Source organism: Crocodylus siamensis, chromosome 3 (assembly GCF_052110815.1).
Source record: "Crocodylus siamensis isolate JL-2025a chromosome 3, ASM5211081v1, whole genome shotgun sequence".
NCBI lineage: Eukaryota > Metazoa > Chordata > Crocodylia > Crocodylidae > Crocodylus > Crocodylus siamensis.
Genome location: NC_143397.1, coordinates 23,063,123 through 23,078,895, shown reverse-complemented (window position 1 = coordinate 23,078,895; position 15,773 = coordinate 23,063,123). Strand labels below are relative to the sequence as shown.

The following is a 15,773-nucleotide window of genomic DNA, read 5'->3' as shown; positions in this document are numbered from 1 at the left end:
ATCACCTGGGTCAGGTACATTGTGCAGGTGTTTTCCATTGTGCCTTCAGCATCAACACGATCCAAATCAAGGCCAGCCCGCTTTAAGATGAGTACATAGGCAGCCATACGGAGGAAGGGGGCATCTCTGCAGCAGATCCGCTCCCAGCTGCAACCCATAGAGACAGCTGCACTCCACTTTGCTCCTCCAGACTCCCCAGGTCTGGTAATTAGGCTGGACTTTAATTACATAGATGTTTGCCAGAGCAAAAAGCAGTAGAGATATGTCAGTAAGAAAGTCTCTGAAACAGGCAGGAGGAGGCGGCAGAAGTTGTTAATACTCTTACTAAACATCAGGTGACTGGTTATTTCTTTTCACAAAAAAGGGACAGAAAATGCCAAGGCAAAACAGCTGTTAAACAAAATGTAGTTTTGTGCATCCTCCTGGGGCTACTTTGCTTTCCAGTATCTGTGTCCTGTCTACTTCGGTACTCAGAAAAAAAGCTACAAGTGATATAAGGGAACGTGGGAGGTAGATGCATTGCTCAGAAGCATGCTACTCTCTAACACTTGGGACCCTGCAAGAGGACCTGGGCCACAGTGTAGAGCTGGGGAACAGCCAGGTCCCCTGCTACTCTGCCACCCACGCAGCTGGGGGAGTTCGGTGGTGCTTCAAGCATTGTGAGCTGCTGCAGAATTCCCCCTAACGCTGCTGCCATGCACACGCAGGCTGGGACGCTGCTGAAGTCAGCCCAGCTCCGCAGGGAAGGCGGCTGCCAAGAGAAACAGCAGGGGCTGAGGGGAATGTGCAGCTCTGAGCTTCCAGTACGTGCCACCCCAGGCTCTCCCCTAGCCTGTCGTCAGGGCCCTGCGGTAGAAGCCCGGAGGACTACTTGCGAGCCAGAGCAGACCAGCTGCTGAGAATACCAGAGGGAAAGCAGGTCCTCACTACTTCGGTGCAAGTAACTACACAGGTTACTTGAAAACATTTGCAGGGTTCATCTGACAGAGGATGGTTCCCACAAGCAAAGACCTGGGTTTTCAGGACAGCTCGGCAGAGCTGTCCCTAGGGTATGGCGAATTGGGGCAACTGTCCTGGGCCCCATGCTTTGGGGGGCCCTGCGGAGCAGCCGCAGCCCCTCCCGCAGGGCACGCCTGGAGCTGGTGGTTCAGGCACGCGCCGCAGAAACACGGAGACCCTCCCTCCCCCTTTGCAGGGCTAAGGAGGCGCTGCACAGGCTGATTTGCCCCGGACCCCGCTATGGCTGACTCTGTAGGTTGGTCACCTCAGTACAATTCTGACGACTGCTACGTAGCACCTATGCAGCGCACACTCTCAAGTTAACGTTCCTGCCGCACCAGACTCTTAGAAAGGGTTACGTAACATTTGTGAAAGAACAAGCTATGAGCTTGGTTCAGACAATCAGGAGCTGATCCCCACCCGCTGAGGCACAGGAAGGATCAAGTCTGGCCCAGCTCTCTATACAGGGCAATGATGTCACAGAAACTGTTTCCAGTCTCCAGCTGCTCGTAGGAGGCCCCATTACCAACCGTCTGAGTATCTGAGGCTGTTGGAGAATGTATTAATAGGGCCAAGTACTAGTCTGAAGAGACAGGAGTCCAACCATGCCAGAGGCACTTTTAAAACTTATAACCCCCCCCCCCCACGACTGTGAAAATACCTGTGATAAGCTAAATAAAGAGCAGGTCCAAACTGTAAAAGCTGAGGTATGTTTCGCTAAATTGCCCCAGGATTTATAAGTACTATCACATCACTGCTCCCACTTGAGTGGATACTGGGGTTTGAAGTGGACATCCTCCTAGGGATAAAGTCACGATCTTCTACCATTTGGGCTAAGGGGTTGAAGTCCTTTAGCTGGAACTAGTGCTGGACCATAAACCTTTTACTCAGGTTGAAGATGGGAACTAGGGTGGGACAAAGACCTATGGTCTCTTACTCTTGAATGCAAATCACCCAAGGCAGAGATCACCACTCTCTCCTAGGAAGGATGCTATCATATTTCATTATATACGTTTGAAAAGCACTACACATTTCAGTTTGAAGCCACCTGCATCAATTTCTTCCTAGGGTAAGAACTGATGGCATCTGCTGCAACTCCAGAAGTTACAACCTGGCATCTTAGGAAGCTTCTTAATAGAAGCTTTGAATTAATCTCAGCTGTAGTTTATAGCTGTCACATAGTCCTGAGCTAAAGGGAATATTAAACTGACTGTGAACACAAACACCATCAATTTATTACTGGCTGTAACAGGGACAGCAGAACAGGGTGAAAGCATGACTTTGATTCATAATTACTGTCTCATATTGAGAGTGAGAAGCTTTTACTCTGTTTAAACTAACCAGCTTTACAAACTCACTACGGGATCTGAGCATCAAAAGCCAGCTCCCCTCTTATTTGCATGTCTCTTCCTGTAATAAAAGGACTGTGCAGGCTAAGATCACCCTAATTACAGTGTGTGCAATCCCTCTCTCTCTACATTTTGGGGCTGGCACATGTGTAATGGCAGGCAGAAGATGATCCTGAAACTAGAACTTTGTTATTAACTCTGTTGATGAAATGGCCAAGAGAGAATCCAACTCCTAAACCTGCTCCTTTGTTAAAAGGGATTTGGACTTGCTTTTATGCGCTGAAGCAAACAGACAGGATTCCAACTATATACACAAAATGGAGGCGTTGAGCAAAGTGATTCCTTTTCTAGCACACAACAGCACCAGTTAAATGCTTTGAGGTAATCAAATGCACAAATGCTAAATAGCTTATCAAGTGTGTTATTTATCTACTCTAACCTCTAGAAGTCATTTATTTGAAAAATAAAGATGAATTGTTAAAACAAAGCTACACACGGTTATGTATTTGCCAAAGGAACATAACTAATCCATGGAGACCTAAGAATGGATGGAAATGAAAGCTTAAGAAAATTATTTCCAAGTTGTATTGTATGTGGAGTACCCACGTTGCAAGTCAGCCTGCACCCACAACTACGATCGCTAAGCTATAATCAAATGGAGCCACACTCATAGTCTGACATCAAACTGCAACAGGTAGTTTGCCAAACTACAGCAAAACCTGTTATCTGGCATTCCCCGGGAATGGGGGATGCCGGTTAATCAAATATGCACCGTCCACTGCACTCCCTGGCGTCAGTGTGCCGGGGGACTGGGAGGGGGACCCCGCACAGGCTGCTTTTCCCCAGGCTGTGGGCTGAAGAAGTGGATGCCAGTTAGTGAAGCTTTCTGGCTGATAAAGTGCCAGATGACACGGCTTTTGCTGTACTAGGAGTTTCTAGACATTTTCTCATGGCTCCCTTACATTTAAAGTGCCCAGGTTGTCCCTGAGCAGTTAATGTAAAGATCAATGGCAACATACAGCTGGGCAGGTGACATTCCCATGGTCATTTCTCAGGGCACAGTCACACTTTCAAGCTACATAAAATAAAAACAATTCTAAAAGCACTAATTACCCAAGGGTAGCTCTTTCAAATGAAAGGACAATTAGACAGAGACCATATGTGTTTCAGAGGCAAGAGAGGATTATATGTATTTCAGCCCCTCCCCCGTTCTGGGGACAGGGAGGGCAGTATAGCTGAGGATAGTAGGGCAATGGGGAATATTTTAGTTATGTGGGACACTGAAGAATATCAGTGTGTAATACTGGATCACAGCAGTGACTACTGTATACTGAGCACTAACAGGAACAGGACACAATCTTTTATCATAATGCACCCCACTGACCTACAACCTGTTCTTTAATTCTTTCTATGCATGGGGATGTTTACTGGAGAAACAGCTTTACACTTATCAGCCAGCTAGTAGCAGCAATTTGCAAACCTCTTCAGTAGTTTGGATCCATACATAAGATCAAATGGAGCAGAAATAGTTAAGACACTCAGAAAGTTAACAACAGAAATATACTTTGGTTATGAAACTGGGAAAGAAATTCTCATATATTTGACACAGTCATAAAATCTTGGTATTGCAATACTTACTTCAGTTATATTAAAATACAATAACCCGGTCTTGTTTAATAGCTTCCTGAATGTACAAAATAGAGCAAGAATAAAAAAACTGGAAATAGTTTATTTGCTGCATAAGGAAACCTTTTTTGTAAGTTACATACAAAGACAAATTCTATGCTATAGTGTATGATCTTCAATATTTCACAAAGATAACTGAAATAAATATGCATTACAAAAGATAAAAAGCTAAATCCATCAAGCAACCTACAAAATGGTTCAAACATGCTTGAAAATGTATTGTTTATTTTTAAGTGCTGCAGCAAAAAAAAAAGAAGGTCTTTTCACATTTCTTTGGAGAATTTTTTTGAATTGTCTAACTATAAAATACTGTCCAAAATGATCAGGCATTAGTTATACACCCTAAGAAAAAACCCACCAAGGTCTAACTGATGCAAAGTTTTTAATCTATTTAAGCTTTGCTGTGGTTAGGAAGTATTTTTTGAAGTGGCTGAGTCCAGTAAGTCTCAGGCACTGTAGACGCTGTCAAATTACGAATCTATAAAGTTAACAGATTATACAGCTCTGGAGATTTCTTTATTAAAGACATCTCCACCAACAGGAATAAAACCACTACTGTAGTGAAGCTGCAAGTTAGTTATAGTATGGTTTTACCCTATGCTTACATATTTTCTAATTATTCTCTACTATTTGCTGTTATTACACAGCCCTGTTTCAAGTCTACTTCCAATTCTCAAGAAAAGGACAAATACTATAAATGATGTCTTCCTGACCCCTGAAATACATGACATGATTCTGTTGTTATCTAATAAACTTTTCATTTTGCTATATCACTAAACGTAGAATTGTCGTTTACACTTCACTGCTCTGGGACATGCTGACAGACAGGTCTATTATTTTATATAATTTCTTTTTGGAGAATACTTCACTATTGTTTTACTAAAGCTGAATACTTCGGGTTAAAAAAACGCCTAAAACATGGTTACCTAAAAATATTTGTTAATACCCTTAATGAAAGTATTTTGTAGCAAAATGAGTTTAGTTACAAAAAAATCACTAGAGGGCCAATAAAAATATATTGGAGAGACAATCTTTAAAAAAAGTGAGGTTAGGAAGTGTGAGGCATTGACACTCACTGTAAACATCCTGTGTTCACTAGAATCCCTTGTTTGAAGCATATGCATCTTTTTTTCCTGAGCTCCATGGCCAACAGCATTTGCATAGATAGCTTGACCTATTGTAAAAGGTTGTTTTGTTGAGCACTTCCGAGGTTCAAATGACTAACATTTTCATCACTTAAACTGATTTTGTTGCTCCTGTGACCAGCTAACATCTGATGTCAAGGCAAGTCCATGAAATATGAAGTACAGAATACATTTTACACAGTTGGTGTATACAACAGATCTGGGGAACCTGTGACCCACAGTAATCTTGCTAACTATAAAAACAGATTTAGTTTGACGCTCTGTCTCACCAAGTAAAATTAAATAAAGATACCTGCTTTTGCTCACTGCTATGGGATGACCAAATTTTGCCCGTTTAGAAGATGCATCTGACAAAATACCCTGAACATTAGTCACAACTTGGAGCTGACTAAAGCACTCCCATCCTTTTCAATTTCAAGGTGCAGCCTGTAAAAAAGGTATAGGCCTCAGAATGGAGAACTTCACTTTGTCCCAAGGTGTGTGATGATTCAGATCCAGATGGCGTGCCGCATGCTGGAACCTGAACTCTTCATATGGAAGCCTCCATGAACTGAAGCTGTGAAGTACATTTTAAGCCCTTCTGAACCACGCTTACAAGGTGGAGCAGCCAAAGGAGCAATAACTTTGAAACAAAACTGCTTGCATTTTAGATATGAAAACAGTGCTCCAAAAACTTGGTGGAGATGGTTTGGGTCCCAGTGCATATGATGAATAAGAAAAGTGGCAGAGACAAATGACAAATCCCGATCACTAAAAAAAAGCAACAGATTGCCATTTTTAAACCTTGTGTTAAGGTGAATCTAGATAAACACCATGGCAGCATATCAGGAATCCTTAAAACTAGTGCTTCATTTTTTTTGTGACTGACTTTTGCACATTGTTAAAATCTGCTTAAGCACTTTCTGGACATCTTCATCCATCTGACCCTAAATGAGAAAGAAAAACAAAAGAGCAGAGTTAAATTCAAGCACCTCTTGTCCTCTTTTATAGGATGTACATAGAATGTTTTAAAGGGGAGTGAACAATGATTTCAAGAGGACTCTGAAAACATTGAATTTTTTTGTATATAAAACTTAAACATAATTTCTATGATTTATAGATTTGTACAGGGTGGTTTTCCATAGACTAATTAAGAATTAGCAATCATACCTGTACAGCATAGAGAAGATGCATCCTATAAACTGATACGATTTCCTGATGTTGTTTCTTTGTCTCCTAAAAACATATGGCAAATCAAGAAACATGAGCAACTTCATTTAAGAATAATACATCTAGATTCAAGGCATATAGTTAACCACAGTGGTATCTTTACTTATCAAGAGAAAATTCTCTTGCTTACAGGCAATATTTTACATATCAGCTAGGAAAATGGATTAAGTGCAGCATGTTGTTCACAGAGGCACTATAGCTTTCCCTATGCTTGGAAAGAAGCCACAACACCTATACAGCTGCACTGAATCAGAAACCATAGCCAAGTCTTGCTGAGAGTAAGTTATGTGACTTTCAGCTTGATAGTTCTTAGCTGCAATTCAGGAAGGTCCTGGTCAGTGGAGTCCTGGCAACCACTATACATGGCTACAGAGACAAAGCCATGTCTTTTCTGCATGGTCATTGATTTCTGTGTCCCAAGAACCATCCTGCCATGGGCACCTAGATCTGTTTCAAAACTCGAGCAAAAGAAGGAACAGGCCAAATGGCCCTAAAACTGCTCCAGAGCTCCCAGAAAGCACTTATCATGGTGGGTTACTGTTTTCAAGTTTCTGTTATGAATTCCAGCTTTCCTCTGGACAGTTGAACCCCACCTTGGAAGCAGAAATTGTGGCTCTGCCCAGAATTCTAGACATTCCAGACCCATTGCTTGTGAACCGAAGAAGCAGTTTAAGGTGGTACAACTTTATAACAACTTAAGAAGCTAAAAATTCAGAGGGAAAAACACAGTGGGTCTGATTTAAATCAAATCGATTTAAATCATGATTCAAATCACTGGTCAGGAAGCCTCGATATAATCATTATTTTCTACAAAAAAGTTCATTCTTGTTGTTTGATATCCTTTATTCATTTCCCTTCTTGAAATTTTGCATTTTTAGAGAAAGATAAGAGCTTGACTATGTGTACAAAAACTTGCTGAGAGACAATAGGGCTGATGGGTGGGTAATCAGGTCTGTTATCTCTCATCTGCATATACTGCTGTTAACAAGGATGTTATCTCTAGAGACAACAAACTGTCTCTATGCCTGAAGAAGGGTGTTTGTGCCCAAAAGCTTATAAAGAACAATTTTTCCAACTATTTAGTTGGTCTAATGACCGAACTGTATCTGCCTATGATCTCTGGAGACACAAATCCACAGGTTGCGAACTGAAACTAAGCACCCCAGAGATGCTTAATGGGATCGTCTAGACTGAGCACTGAGTCTCATTGGGTAGAGGGGTTTTCTTTCATCTTTACAAATATATAGAGGAGCCTCTGAGAACCCCATAAGATTGGGCTCCTAATATAGTCCTTGACCTGTTGTGACCTGTTTATAAAACTTCTAAAAAGGTTACATGAATATATTGTCTCAAATAGTATATAATTAGAAGTTATAATCTCTATTCCATGATGGTATCTTTGAGCTTTAACATACTTTAAATTAAAATCTGATTTAAATTTAAGAAATTGATTTTTTTTAAAACAAAAATCATTGATTTTTATCCACCCTGGAAAAAAAATTCTCACTCAAAACATATGGATGTGCTTGGGCTGAAATGTCAATATTTGAAAGATTATTTCTTTAGAAAAATGCATCAAGCTTTCTTTTAGATAAAAAAAGAGCCCAAAACAACAGAACCTGGCAGATCTAGTCATCAGTTGTTCCGAATAAAATAAAAAAATCTAGGGCTAACTGACTATACACTTAACACATTACTATGCCAGCATCATGCAGACAGCACGTGCTATTCCAGTTATGGCAACTTGGATCAGTGATTAACCTAGCTAAAAATAATTTGCTGTAATCATCCAACATCTCAGAGGTCTGATGCTTCATTTAAAGCAGCGGCTTTCTAAGCTATCTTTTGTTTCTGCTACTGTTTAGTTTTACTTGTGATACAGCAAAGTGATCAAATATACTGAGATAGGGTGACACTGGCTTAAGAAGTGAAACAATTATTTTATCAGACCAATCCACTTAATCCTAATGAATGCTCAACTTCAACACAGAAGCTCCAGCAACTTCATACTGTCCACATAGCCCGGTTTCAGTTCTCTAGAATGGCTGCTCTATTCCCACCCTCCAGAGCAGAAAGGGAAATGTGTGAAGCTGATGGATCCCAGTGACAGAACGCAGGGGAATCTATTGGGACGTGGCACCGTCTCCTAGTTTTGTGGTATTTCTAGATGACAGCTCTGCTTTGACCCATTCTTGAAGTGTCACAGGTATCAGCTTTAGTGTAGTATGAAAATTAACTTCTTTGGATGAAACAGCTTTTTCTTGTACTCATTGCTGGTGCTCTTTTCTAAATGCCTGAAGAAGGGTGTTTGTGGGAGCATAGAGCTCTGCAAGGAAGGTGCCATGTCCCATGAGCAACATGGGTAGCTTGTGTTCAACACTGAAAAAACCCACACTTACAGCCAGCTGATTTTGTAACTGTTTCACTTGTTGCTGTAATGCCTCCAGCTGTTGACTTTGCCGTTTGGGAGCACTGCTTGAGTAGGAAAGCTGAGAAAGGCTGTTCAATGCTTCCTTTAATTTGCTAACTTCCTTGGACATCTCACTGATCTATTGGCGGGAAGGAAAAAAAGGCAGACATAAGAGGATGCAAGAAATACCACATTTTTAGTAGGCTTTATTTTGGAAGCATTTGTGCCTTTCCTTTTCATTATGCAGAAAGCACCTCTGCTTAGAAAACCGTGGAAACAGCAAGGCTGTTGGGTAAACAGAGCAGTATGGTACCCCCCTCCCCAGGATAAAGCATTATGCTTGCACAAACAAATGGGATACAGTTCTTGACCGGCCAACTCTACAGAGCCTCTTTCCAAACCAGCAGGCCAGTGTGCAGCTTTCTCTCAGGCTACTGCATGCCATTTTTGCTCTTCATTGGGACAGAAGTGGTATGCAAACAACTGCATCTTATACCCATTACCAGCTCAGCAATGACTGACACCAGGGGCCAGATCATCTTTGGCATGGTTTGCTGACTCAAACACACAAGGACAAGCACGGTCTTTCCCTAGGCCAAAACAGCCTGTGAGGCCTAGAGGCCTGTCCCGTTTGGCCTCTCACAGCTCCAGTGCCAATCAAAGGAGCGAAGTCCCTTTTGCAGCTCTGCAACCCAACTTTTTCATACTTTCTGGCTCCTTTTTCCAGCTGCAAGTGATAATCAAAAAGGACTGATTCATGTACTCCTGGCCAGACACTGTTATTCATGTACTCCTGGCCAGACACTTTCTCCTCTTCTACAAATGCTCCCTGGCTCCTAACCTTTCTATCATTCCTCCTGTTTCCTTCTCTTCTGCTAACACTGCAATCAAATGTCAGGTTTGCTAATCTCTGGTTCACTAATGCTAATGCCTCCCTAACTCTCCTTGGCTCCCTCTGCAGCAAACACTTCTTTAGCCTCTATCAGCTACCTCCCATTTTCCTCATGTCTGGCTGGCCGTGTGCCACGCCACCCCTCCCCATTGGCATGCAGCTGGCTGTGCACCACCCCCCACCTCCACTCCGCATCCGGTGTGCTGAGGTGTTTTTTTCTTTAAGGTAAGTGTGCTGTGGGGTGCAAAAGGTTGGGAAATGCTGCCTTACAGAATGCAGAAGGAACACTACTTACAGATGATGCTGAGAAGGCTCAAGTATTTAATGCCATTTTTACTTCAGTCTTTACAAACAGGGACAGCTACCAAATGATAAATGCAACTGGTAGCAAAGATAGTATGGCAACAAACAGTGCAGAGTAGTGGAAGAACAGTTAAGGTATTACTTAGAGAAGTGAGACACTTTCAAGCTGGCTGGGCCACAAGGGATGAAACCCCACGGTACTGAAGGAATTGGCCAAGGTAATGTGACACAAGCTTTGCTTTCAAGACTTTGAGGTGCAGTTTCCCAGAAACCCCTGCATCTATCTCCTTGAAACTTGGCAGGCTTCATCCCCCAGAAGGGACTACCATCCCTGCTATTTTCATCCAAATCTGCCAAAAAATGACAAAGTTATAGGCAGTTTCGTGCTTCCCCATATAGCCTACGGGCGAAACAGAGAAATAGTGCTGACAAAACGAAACGGAACAGTGCTTTTGAAATGAAACACTGTCCTGTCAAAACAGAAATCAAAATGAAACAGTGCTGTTTCACACAGCTCTATTAGCTATCTTCTTTGAAACTTGTGAAGGTCGGGTGATTGGAAAAGAACAAATATAATGTCTGTCTTTCAAGAAGGGAAGGAAGATCCAAGGAACTATAGACCAGTCAGCCTGACCTCAATACCCGGGAAGATCACAGACAGATTCTCAAGATTCTTTTGTGAACCACCTAAAGAAGAACAAAGTGATCAGGAATAGTCAGCATGGATTCACCAAGACCAAGTCATGCCTGACCAACTTGATTTCCTTCTATGATGTGGAGACAGGCTCTTTGGTGGGAGGTGGCCAGTGGATGTGATACCTTGATTTTAGCAAGACTTCTGACACGGTCTCTAACAACATTTTTATTAACAAGCCAAGGAAATATAGACTAGATGAAAGTATTATAATGTGGATAATTTACTGATTGGATTACCAAGCTCAACAAATAGTCATCAGTGGCGCAATGTCTAGCTGGGAGGAGGTATGAAGTGGGGTTCCCCAGGGTTATGTTTTGGATTTGATACTGTTTAACATCTTCATTAATGATTTGGACAATGGGGTTGAGTATATTTTTATCAAATTTAAGGATGATATCAAGTTGGGCAGAGTCGCAGACATCCCAGAGGGCAGGTTTAGGATAGAGAATGCCCTGGATAGGACTGGAGAAATGGTCTACAATCAGATGAAATTCAGCAAGGACAAATCCAAAGTCCTACACTTTGGATGGAATAACTGCATGCACAAATACAGAATGGGGAATGACTAGCTAAGTTCAGTACTACAGAGCAGAACGAGAAGAACCTAAGGCTTACAGTGGACCATAAACTAAATATGAACCAAGTGTGTACTCTTGTTGCAAATAACAGCCAGCAGCATACCAGGTTGTATTGACAGGAGTGTCTCTTGCAAATCAAGCATTGGTGAGGCCACCTGGAGTACTGTATCAAATTTTGGGCCCCACACTTCAAAAGAGATGTGGACAGACTGGAAAGAGTCCAATGGAGAGTGACAAAAATGATTTTTAGAGGCCTGGGAAAGACAGGACACTCACAAGGATAGAATGAAAGAACTAGGGTTATTTAATACGAGAAGAGAAGACTGAAGCCAGATTCGATAAGTCTTCAAATACCTGAAGGGCAATTATAGAGAAGATAGAGACAGAAGATGGAGATTGCTTCACTGAAGTTTAGGAGGAACTTTTTAAGTAGAAGTGTGGTCAAGCATTGGAAGAGGCTACCTAGAAGATATGGACTGTCCATTCCTGGAAGGTTTCAAGGGCAGGTGAGACAAGACATTGGGCTGTGATGCTTTAGTCAGGGATGATCCTGCCTTGAGCAGGGGGCTGGAATAGATGACCTTAGGAAGCCCCTCCAGCCCCACTTTCCTATAATCTTGTATTTATCAAAAATGTATTGCATTTATTGACCACACAAGCAGATCTGTATCTGAAGACATAAATACAGTAAACTTATCCATATAAAAAATAAGTTGTGTAGTGTCAGGCATGGGTAAATTAAGTGAAGCAAGAACTACTGTATCTAGGCTCACTTGTTTTATTTTGTGTAACTTTGGGCCCTGTGCATGTCTACCTCTTCCAAATCCCTTCTCTACCACTTTGAGGTGGGTACTCATGAGAACTGAGCCTGATGTAACCAAACTCCTAGAAGAGGTAGAGAGAAAGATCATGCACGAAAAACTCTACAAGATCAACTACTACTAATAAAAGGCTGCGTGGCTAAATCCTCTAAAAAGATGTTATTGTAGCACCTGACATTACAAGATGGGGTACTCAAATTCCTGTTCTAGGGGTCACCTTGTTCAGTACAGGGTTGTGAACTGTATTTGTATTTGTATTATCCAAATTGTTTTACAAAGACTGAACATCCAGACCACCAACTCTGTTTAATGAATTACTAACCCTTTTATCTTTGTCTTCTTCTAGTTTGGATGAACTTTCAGAGAATTTTTTCATTTCCAGAAGGTCTTCCTGAGCTTGATGGAACTTTTGTTGAAGTCCATTTTTTTCTTGCTCCTTTGCTTGAAGTAGAGTTTGAATGCTTTCTTTTTCCTCTTTTAACTGCAAAACTTGATTTTTTAATTGTGCAACATTTGAGGCTGAATTTTCTTTCTCTTTCATTAAATCCTTCAGTTTAGATGACAACATGTTTACTTCACCTTCTAACAATGTCTGGAGTTTTTCATATGAAGTTCTGGGTACCATTGCTTCGTTAACGGCAGCTTTTTCTTCCAATAATTCCTTCTGTAGCTTTCCTATCTCAGTTTCCTTGTAGATAAGCTTTTCTTTAAGCTCATTTATTTCTTCCTGCATTTCCTCTGCTGCACTCCTGAGAGCATTCACCACCTGCAGGTGTTCAGCAACTGCTACCGAATTTTGCTTTTGAGCATCTATCAACTGCTTTAGTTGCCCTGTTTCGTCTACCACTTTTGTGTACTGTGACTTCATTTCAGACAATTCATTCTCAGCTTTATCTTTCAACAAATTTGCTAACTCCATTAGTTTCTCGTGCTCCTCTCTAGGAACATAGTCCAAAGCTACATTCTCCAGAGCTTTTCCTTTCTTGTAGCTTTCAAGCTCTATTTGTGCATCTTCGTATAACTGAGACAACTCACTCACCTGCCTGTTTAGCTCATCTATCATTCTGGTCTGTGCTTCTTTCATCTCCCCAGCTTCATCACTAGTTTCCAACTGCATCTGAGTTTTCAACTTGTCTTGTAGCCTTTTGATTTCTTCTTGCCCTTCTTTATACCTCTCAATCAACAAAGCCTTCTCTTGGTTAATATTCTCAATAACTAAACAGTATGAATTTTTTATTTCCTCACATTCTTCCGCAGACATTCCGCTACCCACATTCTGCTCTCTTTCTTCAAGTTTTTTCTCCAGCTCTCTCACTTTCTCTTTATAACTTTCCCTTTCCTCTAATGCTTTCTTGAGTTCTAGCTTTAGCACCTCAATTTCTTCACATGTAACCTTCAGGACATTGAGCTCTGAGCAAGTATCTTTGTTTTCAGAAGAAACAAGGCCCAATTTCATAGCTTCGTCATACCTATTATGGGTTTCTTTGCGTTTCTGGCTAAGATCAGAGCCATTTTCTGAAATTTCTGTGCTGTTTAAATGAATTGTTTCGGGTACTCTAGATTGAAGCTGTGTCTCCAACTGTTTCCTTTTTGCTTCAGAATTTTCTAATTTTCTCTGCAAAACCTTTAAATCTTCTTGTAGATGCTTGAAGTTTTCTTCGTTGTTGCTTGTTGACTTCCCATAAGTTGGTGTTTCATTTAAAGAAGGAGATTTTGGCTCCTGAGCTGAGATTTCACTCTGTCTGTCTACCGATTGATTAAGCTCTGTTTGGGTGGAATGATAAGATTCTAGGGTAGAATCTATATCAGCTTCTCTAAGTTCTTTTCCCTGCACAAAACACAAACATAATAAGTATATGTATTACAAAATTTGTTGGAGTAGATTAAATATGGAACTCTTATCACCTGAGGAGGAAAAGGTAAAAAAACTGTGAGCTAAGACTTACAGGGGCATTCAGAGCCCAATTCCTCTAAAGAAATACAGCAGAAGATATAGTCTTTCCAAATATCTTGGCTGATTTCTAAAATATAGTAATGAAAAGCTCTGACAAGTATAAGACCGTGAGCCCTCAATAAGTTAACCACTGTTTTGACCAATAGTTTATGGGAAATGTGAGAATTGAAATACAGTACTTTTATACTAAAGAACAAAGATTTCTTTAATGCTCTTACCTATAAACCCTCTTTGAAAAACTGTAATTTAATACTGAAGACAAAGGTTGTTTCCTCAATACACTTGCTATCTATTAACTCTCTTAATTTCTCTGTACAACATGCCTCTTTAAAACTATAACCAGTTCTTTATTCTGCATTTCAAGAGCTAAGATTCCTTTGCTTTGTGAAAAAAGTTTTAATACATACCTGTAATTTGTCTTGTAATTCCTTATTGCGTAATGTTAGAGAGGAAATTTTTGCTTGCAACAGTTGAAGTAGATCTTGCTGATCAGTATCAGAACTTACATCTAGTAAACTATCTGCACCTTTGAAATAAACAGCAGTAACCAAGGTGATTAAATAGTCATTGCTCTTATTACATACTCTATCCTTTTGAATAAAATAGCTTTGAGAAAAAGTGAACTCCATTGTTTTCCTGACCACTACACGTGCTAAATGAAGGAATTCTTCCTAGGTCTGTTTCTAAAACACTAGGTTTTATCACAAGTAGAAACAGCAGTTTTTGCTCTACAGCTGCAAGACCAAAACTATTACCCAATAAAAGTATTATTGTTTTTGTATTGAAGTATTTGACATTCTAAAATTAGGCCCATACAGCATTGCAAACAGCACGTTGCTACTTTGCATCCTTTACCTAAAAAAGTCCCACAGAAGAAAAAGCAAATATGATACTCTTCATTTACTTTACCTGTAGTGCTGTCACTCAGCCTATCCTTATCTCTCTGTATGGAGCTGATCTCCTCCTGTGGGGACACAAGGGGACAATTCTTCTACTCAAAGTTTTATACTTCACAAAAATAAGCAGAGAATGAAGTCAAACCCTACAAAAGACCAATCCTCTCTTTTGGATTCTGGGGCCTTGTTCTACATAGAGCTAGAATGTTTAAATCTAGGATTTGGGTCCCTGGTTCCTACTCCAATCAACATGATTTGGGCATCCAAATCCCCACAGGGAGTTTGGAAAGTTGCAGCCTACATGTTTAACAGTGCAATGTTGTATTGCATACTTTATGCTCAGGAACAGCAGTCCTGAATAGTGTGGACCAAAATCAGACACTAAGGTAACTGCCTGAAAGCCTTTTGGACAAAGCTATCTTTAATTTGCATATTATATAGTGTCATACAATTTATTTACTCTATGTAACAAGCTCTTACTTTCATGGTTACATTACCAGATGCTTACTAATTATGATGAATTAATTATCTCTGCATATTTGCTAAAAATAAATCACCTTACAAAGTGCATACATCTTACTTTGGTAAAAAGAAATCTTTAAATGCTTAAATTTTGTCATTCATATACAACGATACCCCATTATCAAGCTTCTGTATTTAACCACCTAAATCAAACTCAAGTGTATTAAATATACCAAAACCCCAAAAGCTAACCTTGCTTGCTTGTTCATCAAAGAATGCCTGTCCTTTTCCAGCCATTGGAGTTGAAGTTGCTGAATGTGGAGAGGACAATTCACTAAACTGAAAAACATACACAGAGATATCTACATTAAA

At 40.6% G+C, this 15,773-nt stretch overlaps 1 protein-coding gene across 3 annotated transcripts in view; it reads right to left on the bottom strand.

The window, feature by feature from the left end:
• Positions 1–4,062: 4,062 nt before the first annotated feature.
• RAI14 (retinoic acid induced 14) overlaps positions 4,063–15,773 on the bottom strand; it is a 128,245-nt gene continuing 116,534 nt past the window's right edge. For all 3 annotated transcript variants that reach the window (XM_090037918.1, XM_090037921.1, XM_090037919.1), the window contains 7 exons: positions 15,654–15,740; positions 14,953–15,007; positions 14,451–14,569; positions 12,412–13,917; positions 8,788–8,937; positions 6,329–6,394; positions 4,063–6,105 (listed from right to left, as the gene is read on the bottom strand). In XM_090037918.1, coding sequence (XP_089894044.1) covers positions 6,028–6,105; positions 6,329–6,394; positions 8,788–8,937; positions 12,412–13,917; positions 14,451–14,569; positions 14,953–15,007; positions 15,654–15,740 — 2,061 coding nt within the window. In that variant the 3' untranslated portion in view covers positions 4,063–6,027. The remainder of the gene's footprint in view (positions 6,106–6,328; positions 6,395–8,787; positions 8,938–12,411; positions 13,918–14,450; positions 14,570–14,952; positions 15,008–15,653; positions 15,741–15,773) is intronic.